Source organism: Nansenia antarctica (assembly GCF_963989245.1).
Source record: "Nansenia antarctica genome assembly, chromosome: 1".
Lineage (NCBI taxonomy): Eukaryota > Metazoa > Chordata > Actinopteri > Argentiniformes > Microstomatidae > Nansenia > Nansenia antarctica.
Window position 1 is genome coordinate 9,289,154 of NC_137674.1, and position 14,412 is coordinate 9,303,565.

Consider the following 14,412-nt stretch of genomic DNA (forward strand, 5'->3'; position numbering starts at 1 on the left):
ATGGCGGAGTGTGTGAAGACAGCACCTCTGGATTTGTTTGTCTTTGTCCAGAGGGATTCACGGGCTTCAACTGTGACACTCAATTGGACATCAATTGCATGTCATATGGATGCCAGCGTGAATTGTCCTGCTCCATGGGGGAACATGTGAGAACTCTATTCTCTTTTCTTGTTATTTTGCTTTGGAGGAGGAGATGAATATGAAATGTCACATGCAAATTAATATGCTGTCTTAGAAAGCAGATCAAGTGGTGTCATTTTGAAGGTTGCAACAACAATTAATATTTCTGCCTGAATGGGGCTTGGGAGAAAGGGTGGCGTTGACTGTATGTAGCAATTTTGATTGGACTGGAATTAACTATTGCATGCTTAAGTGCCAGATTGAAATTGCTCTTATGAAACACTTCTTATTTTGAGTCAGTTGCCATTTTCTATTTCCGACTTTCTCTCGAAATGTTACAGAGATACGGGGGCTTTAATCATTAACTTCTAGTGCCAATGGTTTCTCTATTATGCAAGGGGATGAGAAGAGAAAAATACAATAATGGACCACTTGTCTTTTGTGACCTTCATGTTCTTCGTTATGGAATTAGCCACATGAACTTTACAATAACTGAATATTCTGAGTTGTGCAATACACCTGAGAATATTCAGTTATGGGGGCCTGTGTGTATGGGACACATACCATATTTCAAATTGATCTGTTTGACATTGATTTTGTCTCCGCCTGAGCAGTCTCTCTTTGAGAATTAATCTATATGAAAATTAAGTAATATTTCACTACGAGAGCTACAGTAACTCAGAAGTGTTCATATCAGTATCTTCTCATATAATGGACCTCCGTTTTCTTCGTCTCTGAGCATCGGAGTCAGATACATTATTACCGTCAAGATCATTTATGAAAGGTGGATTATGCAAGTCCAGCTAATGGCCGATCTCAGTCTATTTTCAGTGTCTTTCTATGTGTCGTTGAGCTATCTTGTCCGCTCTCTAACTTAGTTCTCCTGCTCTATTCTCTGTCCTGTTGTGTGAGGAGGAGTGATTTGTCTCACCTGACTGTCGTTATCTAACCTAACCTCGTTTTCTCAAACTGATGTGGGGGCCCTGGTTTGTTTCGCCTCTGAGCAGGTCTCTGAGTGTGTCTGCGCAGATGGCTCCACAGGCACACAGTGCAGGAGTCTGAACAGCCCGTGTAGCCCTTCAACGTGTCTCAACAATGGCAGCTGTGCATCCCAGGGAGAAGGTTACGCCTGCAGGTGAAACACATACAGGGATGCCCGCCGCAGCATTGATTGCAGCAGTGTCACCCTAGCAACCCCCGGTTTCAAAGGATGATCGGGATTACTTTGTCTTGAAAACTGTTGTTGTGATAATGTCATTTGCTCTCTGAGGCTTTATCATTCACAGGAGCTCATTGTTTCACACACTGTTTTCTTCAATCATCAATCAAAAGCATTTCCCATCTTGAGAAAAAAGAACTCATCACTACCATAAGTTGATTTCAACATGCAAAGAATCCAGTTTTGGTTAAATGTTTTTATATAAAGTTGGTATCGTTAGTAAATGACATAGTCTACATGTAACTGCAAATGTTGTATAATTAGATGCAACAACCCATGACTTGCTATCTGTAGATAATGACAAGAATGAAGGCAAAACATACAGTAATGTGTTTTGTTTACTGGTACAGTACTCATGATCAAGAATGAGTGATTTTCACCTTTTAAAGGCATTTATTCAGCACTCTGGACTTTTTACACCATCTTATCATCACGTGTGTATCTTCTCTAAGAGTGTGTCCTGTCAGGGTTTGCATGTGAGGTTAATTGATACAGATGACACCTGTTCATCCTTCCTGCAGATGCCTACGAGGGTTTTCTGGGAAGAACTGTGAAGAAATAATTGACTACTGCAGGCTGCTCAGTATCAACTGCCTGAATGACGGGCTGTGCCTCGGCGTAATTGGTGGATATAATGTAAGTAATCCAATAATGTGAGAGGTAATGAAATATCTGTAAACAAAATGGCACACCTTATTAGCCACTGCTATCGGAGGTGGTGTGTGAGAAGGTTTTGTCCTACGTATGCACAGAAAAAGACAAATAAAAAGGGAAATGCTAAATTGTTATAGATACCCATCAATTTATGATCATGATTATGAACATGATCCTATGTTCTCTTTCCTCTCCAGTTGCTGTGACATTTTTTATTCTTTTTAAATTGTATTTAACCTCTATGTATACAGTGGAGACACAGTGAGAACACAGCCTCTTTACAATGTCTACAATATTTATACAATAACAAAACAACACATAAGAAAAGATTAAATACAGAAATCAAATCATATAAATCATATAAATAATAATATAAAACCACAATATATTAGGAAAAACAATCCTTCAACAAGGAGGTCCCCAATTAACACCGTACATTGGCTGAATGACACAAGACTAGAAGATCCAACTGAAATGTTTTCTGTAGATTGTTCCTGCACTGAGGTGCACCATAACTTAAAAGTGGATTTACCCAATTTGGTAGAGACCAGAGAAAACTCAAGAGTTAACCATCTCTGAGAAGAACAGGTTAGGTAATTGATGTTCTTGAATTTCAATAATGAGGTTAGGTAAGCCGGGAGTTTATGCAGTAGGGCTTTACACACACAAAGAGAGTAATGAAGAGATCTGCAGGATTTTAATGAGGTCCAGACAACCTTTTGATAAAGTATGCAATGATGAGTGTAACAATATCACCTGTGATAAAGCAAAGGGTGCTATGGGGATCCAAATGTTTAAGAGTAGTGGCTGCTGCATTTTGGTAGATGATATCACCATAATCAAGCACAGGTTGTGAAGGTTGATTGCACTGCTGTTCAGCGAAAGGTAAGATCCTTTATTCCTATAAAAGAAGCCTTCCTTTTAACAAGCTCCTCTATATGTTTTCTGAACGTCTTTGTCAAACCAAACGCCCGGGGATTTATAAACAGGGACATGCTCAATGGGGGCACCACCCAAAGTAAATGAATCAGATACATTTGGTAAATAACATATATTCGTTTTTTTTCCAGCATTCAGCACCAACCTCAGCCCAACAAATGCTGTCTGCGGGACAGCAAATGCAGACCATAGCTAAGAATGAGCCTGGTCAATCGTGGGGGCAATAGCATATGGAACAGTGTCATTGGCATATACTGTAGATTACAATTATTGCATTAAAACAGTTTTTGACAAAAATAGCCACGCCACTCCCTACCCTGTCTGTCGTATACATGGTCTAGCCATTTAAGGACACATCATTGTCAGGCACTGACCAGTTTAGCCATGTTTCAGAGATCATTAACATATCTGGGTTTGCCTGCTGAGCTCATGTGTTCATGATGTCCATTTTATTTATTATCATTGTCACATGTATACTTTGAATAATGTGTCATGAAACACATTATATTGGATGTTTACAATAACATTTACATTTGACATTATCTAGTAGGTAGATTGTTATGTGGTGAGCATTAACAATTTTACCTTTCATACAAAATGCCTTTTTACATTCCATGACAAATATTAAAACACAATCTCATATTGATTATGGGTGTTAATAATTTTAATAATTTTGCCATTTAGCAGACGCTTTTATCCAAAGCGACTTACAATTACGAATTACAGGGACATTCCCCCTGGAGTAACTGAGGGCTAAGTGCCTTACCCAAGGGCACACTAGTAGTGGTGTGGCTTCAGGCGGGATTTGAACTCACAACCTTCCGATCACAAGTCCAACTCACTATCCACTAGACCACCACTAGACCACCACTACCCCATACAGTAGATTATGGGTGTTATAGTAAATGCATAGCCCTCATTGTTCCTAAAAGGACGTTTCAGTAGGACCTAATGCTAATGTAGTTATGACAGGTATATGGCATGATATTGTGTGGTTATTGAGATGGTAAAAGCATGCAGCAAATCATACATATTTGTGGAAAATGCAGAAATTAAATGTAGAATAGAAAGAAAATGTCCTCATTCTGTAAACGAATGCTGATTTATCCAATCTACTAACCTGTGTAATAACGTGACTGTATCTGAAAACATTACTCACACAGCTAGTGGTCTAATCTCCTCTCATATCGTTATATCATCCACAGCACCTGCAACTATTTTGTAATGCATGCCCTGTAGCTCCTAATTATTGACCATCAGTCTTGGTCTGTTGCATTAGATCATTCAAATGCTTCTTGCTCTGAAATGCAGGACTGTTTAACGCTGTGTGTGGGGTTTGTCCTCCAATCAGTGTCAGGCGTAATCAAAACATTGACGTTGTCCAGTGCAAATGAGCCGTCTCCTTTGCAATTTCTTGATCTGCTGCCCCTAGGAGAACGGAGGATCAAATTTTGTCAGGTCAATTTGTGGTGGTGCCCATTAAATGCATTGTGTCCTGAAGTTGCCCTCTCGATGTAGGCACCGTAACTTGTGTTTAATAATGTAACTCCAAATCACAAATAGACATAATTTAAGAGGAATTTGTCTTCCAGTAACAGTCCAGGTAAATATATATTTTAAATGTGGCTGTTTATTGTCTTTAGGTCAATGCTTAAACTGCATCTCTTCCTTACAGTGTCTCTGTTTGCCTGGATGGATAGGGGAATTTTGTCAATATGTGGAGGATGCCTGCTTGATCTACCCAAACAACTGTATGAATGGAGCAACGTGCATTACCACAAGTCAACCGACATCTCCCCCACGGTACACCTGCATCTGTCACCCTGGCTACTCAGGTGAGCTACACAGGCTTACACTCTATCGTAGTAAGTACATACCATTGTTTTTCTTTTAAGTTCCTTGGTAGTCTTGGAAATATTAGACACATTTTCAATGTGGTGTAAGCCCTTAAAGAGGGAATCCATGATGAGCATGGACCACAACATAGAACGTCATGTCTATGAACTTAGTGTTACTTGATATACTGACTTATTATTTGATGTGAATTTCGCAAGAAAAAGTGGATAGATTTATCTGCAGCCTGCCTGCCACGCATTTCATACAGTTTTTCTCCCTAGCCATCTGCTAAATATTTTGAATGGAAGTCATATTCTTCCCAAATGACAATTTTTGCTCTAAGGCTTGTCATTCCCGTTTCGTCATCTTTGCACATTGCCTCCTTAAGAGGATTATACCATCATTTGACACATCTTGTCTGACAATTTCAAAAGCAGATGGATGTTAGAGAACATTTATTTAGTGAGCATACCCAGGACTTCAGCAAAATATAGGCCCATAAAAATAAATAATATTAGCAGATAAAAGACGAAAAGTGTGATCCTTGAGTTTGATAAAACATAATTCACTTTTCTGATTAATTTCATTTAGACTTAATTTAAGAATATGCCATTTGACAGAAAATGATGATCCTCCATTCATTCTAAACATGTCCAAAAAAAAGCATGATGAATGAAACAATTAAATGTTTCGATTTGTTCTATTTACCATTGACTATTAATTTGTTGGTCCATTAACTGAATTCAAAGATTGTATAGAAACAATGAGCAACATGGTGGAACACTCCAAAGCAGTATGACATTAAAGAAGCAAACATGTATCTTTTTGAGTTTCTCTCCTCCCAACACCGTCAGCTCTACCTACTGTCGTTTGCCCATCTTGCCTGACACACTCACCTGTCAATCAGATAAGCCCTTACATAGCGTTACATGAGTTAGAGCTTTTTCTGCTGTGCAAGGCTCAAATCTGTTGCCACTTCAGTGATGGAAAATTGTCTCTCACAAGGCGGCAGCTCTTAGTGACTGATGGAATTCATCATTTTCTGGCATCCTGGGATTTTTCGCTTTGGAATTTGAACCGTGTGGCCCAGAAAGGCCTGTTTAATTTCAGGCCCGGTCTGGAACCCCCTCAGGACTCTATCGTAGATGATAACTTTGTGAATGCATTACTCAAGCCTTGATATTCTGGCTTTATTCAGACTGGCTTTATTTTTAGGAAACTGTATGGCAGTTGCCATGCGTGGCTTTATAGGTTTCTCTGCTACTCTCATTTAGTTTTCTCTTTCTTTTTTAAAGTTGAGAAGATGCCATCCAAAAGGCCAGCATAAAATGTCAAGCACCAGATTGTATGACAAAAAAAATTCCAGAGACATGTTTAAAAGACAATATGTATTCCACAAGATAAATTCAAACCTTTTGAAGGGCAGATTTGTCAAGATAAGGCCATTGTGTCTGTATCTTTACCCTGCTTTGCTCTATCTCCTATCTGGAACCTAATTGAAATACAAACAGCAATTGAAAACCCAATGACTCCCAGAACACCAATAATTCAGTCTGAGTTTAAAGAAGCTACTATGTGCCCAATATCCTGTATTTTTATATATGGCCCTTGAAACAACAATTGAACTGGGGTTTGGAAGTCAAAGCAATCATAATGTGAAATACAGCAGTAGGAGAAAATCTGGGTTAATTGCCATGCTGTGTCTCTGGACCATGGACCACAGTGACTGGGCTGAAAAACATCCAACTTATTGGGCCTCTTCTGTCCACTGCTGGCTTTAAAGAAAAACTCCTCTTTCTCTTCTTCCTTGGTTGACTTCCTTGGCTCCTCTTAGGCTTGACCTTAGGCTTAGTGGTCGGCACAAGCAACCATGGCACAAGCGAGTCTTTTTTCTGCCTGTGAGTTTGTTGAGGACGTATTGGCATGGTTGAAGGAGTACTCTGTCTCCTCATCATCATCAGCAGAGAGTTTGTGCCCCAGGGCATCCTCTTTGACCTGTTTCTGGAGCCACGAGATAGTGCAGGGATCCGTTATACACTTGTGGAATGTGGCAGCCATTCTGGTGCATATGTGTGATGAGGGTCGTCACTACACAGCAGGGTGGATAGTGATTAGAGATAATGAGTCAACACAGGGGCATGGTAAAACCAGGTTTGCTGGTGTATTTATTCCTTAAAAATGGATAACATTACTTACGCTCAGTTGAACTCAAACAGATCATTAAACTGAAAAAGGTTCTACAAACTCAGGCCTGGCTTCTACTCAACTTACCCGCTCCTCGCCCCAACTGTTCTCGGGCACCAAAAGGAGTCAACTGGGGTCAGGTCCAGTCCAGGGCGAACCGCACTGACGGGAGCCTCTATAATTGATTTTCCTCTTTGTTGGTTACACACAGCCTCTGCCTCGTTGGACGGGCACTCGACCGCGGAGCGATTACTAGCTGTGAAAAAAGCTGCCGGTATCCTAATGAAAGCCAGAAGTATATGTATACAGGAAGTATATGTGATAGGTGATTTCTGTATAGTATAAGCCACTACTAAACGTTGGCCTATGAGGACAACTCAGGGTAAGATGATACTGTGCCCTGCGTAGGTAATGAGACAGTGAAAAATAGTTTATTCTTTTGGCTCTACACAGCAAAAGTTTAGATTTGAAATGAAAACGTTATTCAACATCACTATGAGGTTAAAGTATATACTCTCAGCTTTTATTTGATATTATTCGTGTACATATTGGTTTCACCATTCAGAAATTCTAACACTTTTTAAACAAACAGTCCCTCTATTTTAGGCTACCAAAAGTGATGGAACAGATTTATCAAATGTCAAAATTAAGCACTCCTGTTAAGTATTTGCTCGACAATTCTTTGCATGCAGCAACTGCCTGGAGTTTGCGACCCATCGACCCCACCAGAAACTGGGCATCTTCTCTGATAACGCTCTGTCAGGCTTGTACAGTAGCCATCTTTAGTTGTTTGTTGTGATGACATTTGCCTTAAGTCTCTGCTCCAGCAAATGAAATGCATGTTCAATAGGATTTAAATCTGTAGATTGACTTGGCCAGTCAACAACTTTCCACTTTTTGGCCCTAAAAAACGTCCATGCTGCTATGGCAGTATGTTTTGCTTCATTGTCCTGCTGTGTAATGACGCACCGTCCATTGAGTTTGGAGCCATTTGCTTGTACTTGGGCTAACAAGATGTTTCAGTACACTTCAGAAAACATCCTGCTGCTGCTGCTGTCATGCCAAATAGTGTCTGGGTGCCAAAATGTGTGTCTGGGTGATACAGGCTGCGTTCGTAAATTCGCTCTGGAATCTGATCAGCACTCATGGAATGCCTCTTCTCCAATCAAATGACTTGGTCCCTTTATGACGTTGAACCCAGTGTGTGCTCCGGCGCTCTCAGAGCGAATTCACGAAAACAGCCGTAATCAGTTATTTTGAATGCAATCTCATTTTTGTTGCTATGCCGACGTTGGCAAACGACGGTAGCAAACAGATCCAATATATAATGTTAACATTAAGAATTGACTCCAAAGCACGAACACTTCGGCTGCCCTCGGACAGGCGGTTCAGGACCATGTTCGCAAGGACAAATAGACTGAAGCTCAGCTTCTACCCCAGGGCCATTCAGGCCCTGAACACAGCAAAGACCTAGGTTCTAGGCCCTGGACAATCTAGACAATTTGATGGCAGCTACTAGATTGTAATCAAGTGCAATACTGAAACACAACTGTGAACATTTCAAACCTGCAAACTGCGACACTTGATGAATGACACTTGATGAATGAATGTGCAAGAACACATAGTGCAATATGACAACCCTCGGGTACATAAGGTTCAGAGATAGGAAATGTTAGGATAGGTATAGCATAGCATAGAGTACAGCACAGTGTTTTATTTGTATAGTATAGTATAGTGGATAGTGTACATAGCCTTTATTTTATGTAAACCAGCTCTTTTCCCTTCTTGTTTTTAGTTTTTTTTTCCTAGCACCAGGGGAGCCCCCCCTCCCAAATTTCGTTGTTTGGTACCTGTACTATATCAATGACAATAAAGACCATTCATTCATTCATTCACTCATGAATGTACTTTTTAGACAATGTAGAGCCAAAAGAAGAAAACATGTTTCAAAGTCCCATTACTTACAGAGGGCACTTCACCTAAACATGAACATAGGCTGAACCATCCCTTTAGGTGTCGCAGGCCAATGTGTCCAACAACCTTATTGGCCTCTCTATGTGTGTTGTGCTGCAGCTTGCTGTTGCAAAGACCTTGCAGGCTGCAGAGGCGGGATTTCAGCCCCAATAAGGCGCATTGCCTGGACCCAGCCCAAGGGGGTGCACCCTCTCTAATAAATGTGGTTTTAGTATCTAGTGATGTCGTAGAATTGCATCTACAACGAAACATCTCTTTCGGTGCATTCCCCTGTTCATAAAGAAAAGAAAGCATGCAATAAATATCAAATGGCCATATTAAACTGCCCTTTTCATTGTTCCACTGCACACATGTTAGGGAGTTTGATTAGACGTGTTACAGTACATTACAGACCAGTGCTCTTTATAGGCCTAGCAGGGTCCTGGTCCAGCTATGGCAGATATTACATCTGCTAGGGCAAACCAAAAGGATCAAATGTTTGCTACAAGAAAATGAGATCTAGCTGCAAGAAAATGAGAAAATGAGTGCTTCAGGAAAGGTACAGTTTGAATTTGTAAGCAGGCTTCTTTGAAGGTGTTCTGGAAGTACAATTTATCATTATTTAACATTTTTTTTCTATGGTTTGCATAGTGCAGTGTGTGGCCTTGGATAGTGCCCAAGGACTGCATATATGAGACAATTATTGCTTGACCAAGGACACGCTGTTCATTTATGAGCTTACAGTATGTGTTGGAGATGGGAGTTGGAGATGGCAACCTGGCTTGCCATGATTAATCAAAAGAAGTAGTGTGATCCACGTGGACATTGCAACACAACTGATCCTAGTTGATAATGCCCTGTGAATGTCTGTTGTCTTTCTCATTTATCTCAATATTCTTTCTGTGCCTTATTTCACTATGTTCATTGCTAATGCACAAAGTTCATGATGCATTAGTAATTAAGTTTGCTCTGCAGAAAGATGTAATCCTGTCTTAATTGGTTTTCATTTCATAATTCATATGAGATGCACACATAATTATCCACCTCACCAAACCAAGAGCTTTAACTTGCAAATTAATTGAATATGTAATAATAATAAAAAAGCACAAACATTCACCCTGAACTGATGGAAGTGTATTCCTCATTGTTGAATGATGTATTGCTACAGCCCAAAGGGCTTCTGTCAAACATTACCACATGTATGGTATTTAGGACTATACGTTGTTGACACAGCTACTTATGATATTATGATTAAATATGTAGCTGGTTATAATGCACGTCATGTAGACCTACGTATATCAATATAGAAGCATCGCAAAGCAAATCACGCTCACTGAGAGAGAGATATTCATCTATACTGACCTACTATACACAATATACAGTACAACAAGTATAACAGTATTTAGAATTTAAAAGGTGGCTTGCTCTAATTCTATATGCCTTAATATATATTTAGAGCATAGAGGATTAAAGCAATCCACTTTGTGTAACCCCAAGTGAAGATCACACAATCTTTCCATTGAGCTATAACTGTGTCAAACTAATTTCTAAACGACCGTCTGTGTGTACTATGGATCTTTGCTTCTCTGTCCCTGCCTCTTTGTCCGTATTATTGACCACAGCTGGTCCCCATGCAATGTTGATAAAGGAAGAATAAAAGTATACAGTACTAGAACGTGTCTTCACTATGCCTGAACAGTATATGACCTCAATTCAATGGTGAGCTTCTCTGCAGTAAACAAATATTATTTCTGCTGGCTATGTCCTGGGTCATGTTTCATCCTCCATGTTACTCGTTTCTCACATGAAAGAAAAAGACCCCTATGCCAGCACTCCTACACATCGACAGTTCTACCTCCGTAATACATTTTACTGGCAGTCATCTTTGCACATTGGTGTCCTCCATTTATCAGTAGGATGAATTTGTACATTTTGCAGCTGCACACCATGGCATGTTTTTGTATAACGACGTGCAGAATCAACAGTGGAGATGATATTAATCACAGTGCTTGTGCTGTTGAGTAGACGGAGTTTGCCTCTGTCAAGAAGGGGCTTTGGCTACTTGTCTTGGCCTCCCCATTATTGATGACTGGACATATTAGATAAATCACCTCCACACATTCCAAAGGTATCCCCTGCATGGGAGAATCTCAAACGGGTGTTTTTAAAGCCATTGACACGTAGAACGACTTGATTCAAAACTGTTGATTTATCGAGTATTCCATTTAAATCAGACGTTTGTTAGACTGTGGTGGCAGATTCACAGCTATTCATAAAGACTGATGTTATGTAACATAATAACATGACGTTTATTTTGCAACCATCTGTCCTATTAATGACCTCACTAAAAGCATTTGGTATTTGGTGGATTGGAGCACTGATACCAAACTGGACCATTCACCTGCACCCTCCTAATCTGTTGGGAGGAATGTGCAGATGTGTCAGAATGTTGAGTCATTGAGTCCATCGATTACACTGCCTACTCTACATGCACACATTATAACACATCAATTAATCAATATGCCAAGCGGAAAGCTGTGGGAACCATACATGAAGAACATGTAGGATAGAATATTTTATACAAAGTGGAGGAAGGTTTTGTTTTTGTTTTGTTTTTATTCAATCCACAATGTATGCAGGTTGGTATATGAAAATGATAATAAAAATATACAGTATATATAATAATATTCCTCTTGTGTTTCAGGACCCCACTGTGAGACTAAAATAAGCAGGTGTGACTTCAACCCCTGTCAGAACAATGGGACATGCTTTGACTTCGTTGGATCATACAAGTGCAGGTGTCCCGCAGGTACGATGTTGGTCTCAGTCACATGATTTCACTAACATGGGTCTATACATCCAATCCCAGCCACACACGTGTGTGTGACTGACAGCTGGGCAAATCACTCAGCTCACTGCCAGAGCTCATTAATGTGGGAGAATAGTGTCAATATTTTGTGATGACATACTCTCCCCTTTCAGAAGCATTCTTCTCCTGTATTAATGTGATTTCCCAGTAATTGTTTATTTGGCTCCACCGGCTGAGGCTGAATTAACATTCACTGATGCAATCTGAGAGACCACCCCAGAGATCTTCATGTTGTTGGCAGGGCAGAGCTTACCGCTCTACCAGCAGCTGCTGCGACTCATTCAATAAGAGCAGTGCTCCTCTGCCCACCCCAACCTCATCCATAGCAGGATATTTAGCTCATCTTGGAGATCATAGATGAGGGCAAATATGAATAAGTCCCCCTACATTTTAGGAAAGCGTCCATAAAATCATGAGAAGAACCAGAAGAACTTGGCAAATATAAACTAACCCAAAATTAAAAATCCACTGTTACACAGTACAATGTGTCTTCAGAAACCCTGCTACGCATTGATTTTCAATGACTTCTTATGGCAAGCTGTTGGTGGCAGCGTTACAACACACCCAATGGCTAGCAGGGTTTCCGCCGAGACAGCGCACTAAGGAAAAGTGGAACCTTATAGTTTATTGAGTGTCCTTTTTTTGTCTATGCTGTCTTGTTGTCTATGAGTCTAGGTATCCCTCTCATTATTAATTGTACTATCTCTGTTTCATTTCTTCCCGTAGGATTTCTCGGAAAGAATTGTGAGGTGGATATAGATGCTTGTTCATTCCCCAACACCACATGTCCTCCAGAGACCCAGTGTCTGGATCTGCCTGATGGGCTCACGTACACATGTCATCAACCATGCCCTCAAAACATGCAAGTGAGTAAAAACATTGTATTTGCAAAAAACAACACACAACAATATGGACAACCCTAACAACAAATGGGCATACTCATGACACCTTACTGCACAGACATATTCGTCACATCGCCATGATGATTACCCTGAAAAAATTATTGAAATGTTGCCAGTGTTGTCAGTACATGCAAGTCTCATTATGGCATATGAACATGGAGCATATTAACATGTCATTGTAATTGGGCTCCCGTCACCTCTCCATTCTCCGACAGAGACGTCTGCTTTAACTGGGTCTGCTGTCTCGTAAACACTCCACTCGCTTGACTCCTGGCAGTGTTGCATTGAGGCAATCACAATGTTGTGCTATAAATTGTCAAATCATATATTCAGTAAGGAGACCAGTCTCTCTGCAGACACCTAATGTCCCCAGTGGATACGATGTAGATATATATACATTGTCGTCATAACAGTAGTCTGTATGCTATAGGCAGTCCTAATGTGTCTCCTGCTGTGTGAAATTGCAGTTGAATGAAGGAGTCAGAGGGGCTAATTCCAGCTTTGAACCAATATTTCATCTGCACATCTAATAAAATATTCCGTCATCTTTTCAGAGACTAGATATGATTTGCTTTGCATAGAGTTTATCTTGTTCGCCATATACAGTATTACAGTGTGACAGAGTGCCATCTCTAAGATATTGTCATAATGTGAACTGATGAACTGAAATCCTCTCTGTATAACTGTAAATTAAATTTGACTGACATGGATGTGATAGAATTGTCTTTTTTTTTGCTCTCGACAGCCATGTGCCAATGGAGGACGTTGCCTGTTGAATAATGCTAGCAGCTACATCTGCGTGTGTACACGTGGATGGTCTGGGCGTAACTGCCATGTGAATTTCAATGATTGCGATCAGCACTGGTGTCAAAATGGAGCCACTTGCATGGATGAGATTGATGGTTACAGGTGAGTATTCTCATTCCAGGTTTCTAAAGGGCTCCCCAGCCAAACACCAAACAGGCACGGCAGCATCTGTTTCATTAAAGTATGCAATTACTGCTGCAATGGTAGCCTCAACAATGGGATTGCAATATAGAAATATTGAGAACACTATTGACATTTTGCATTTGTTATTCCCTGTAGGATGTTATGAACATCTATTAAGAAACCCTCTAATGTCTCACCAGCTGCCTTTGTCCCAGAGGCTACACCGGAACCTACTGTGAAGTGGACGTGGATTACTGTGTCGGTCATCGCTGCTCTGAACACAGCATATGTCTAGATCATATACATAACTACACGTGCCGCTGTGGGTTTGGATTTGAGGGGATGTATTGTGACCTGGAGACAGATGAGTGCAACAGTGCCCCGTGTGCCAACGATGCCACCTGTATGGACTCCATCGGTGACTATCGATGCCACTGTCCCCCGGGGTTTGAAGGTAGATGGTCACGTTGTCATGTTGCGCTTCACTCTAGGTCTGTTTTTGTTTTGTTTGGAAGGGTTCAGAAAAAATGGCGTGGAAGATTTGCCACATAACAGGTTGAGAGTCAAAGTGCGTGCTTGTTTCTGTGGACCTGAACACATTCCGCTGTGATTTAGAGTGCGGGTGTCTAGGGCGGTGTGCGGGCTAATGGACATTAGATATGTTATCGCTGTGTACCCATTGATTTACAATAGCTACACATGGCAGGTGTGTTACCCATTGGAGTGCACACAAAGTCCCCTCAAGACAAGTGGAGTTAGGGGTTACAATTAATTCATCTTCATGTACAGTATTCATAGTGTAGTTA

The 14,412-nt window shown here is 40.6% G+C and overlaps 1 protein-coding gene across 1 annotated transcript in view; it reads left to right on the plus strand.

Moving 5' to 3' along the window:
• LOC308150889 (protein eyes shut homolog) overlaps positions 1–14,412 on the plus strand; it is a gene marked incomplete at both ends in the record, with an annotated part of 157,615 nt that continues 143,203 nt past the window's right edge. The window contains 8 exons of the mRNA XM_080523675.1: positions 1–72; positions 1,128–1,255; positions 1,861–1,975; positions 4,608–4,767; positions 11,610–11,714; positions 12,501–12,640; positions 13,422–13,585; positions 13,807–14,060. Coding sequence (XP_080379801.1) covers positions 1–72; positions 1,128–1,255; positions 1,861–1,975; positions 4,608–4,767; positions 11,610–11,714; positions 12,501–12,640; positions 13,422–13,585; positions 13,807–14,060 — 1,138 coding nt within the window. The remainder of the gene's footprint in view (positions 73–1,127; positions 1,256–1,860; positions 1,976–4,607; positions 4,768–11,609; positions 11,715–12,500; positions 12,641–13,421; positions 13,586–13,806; positions 14,061–14,412) is intronic.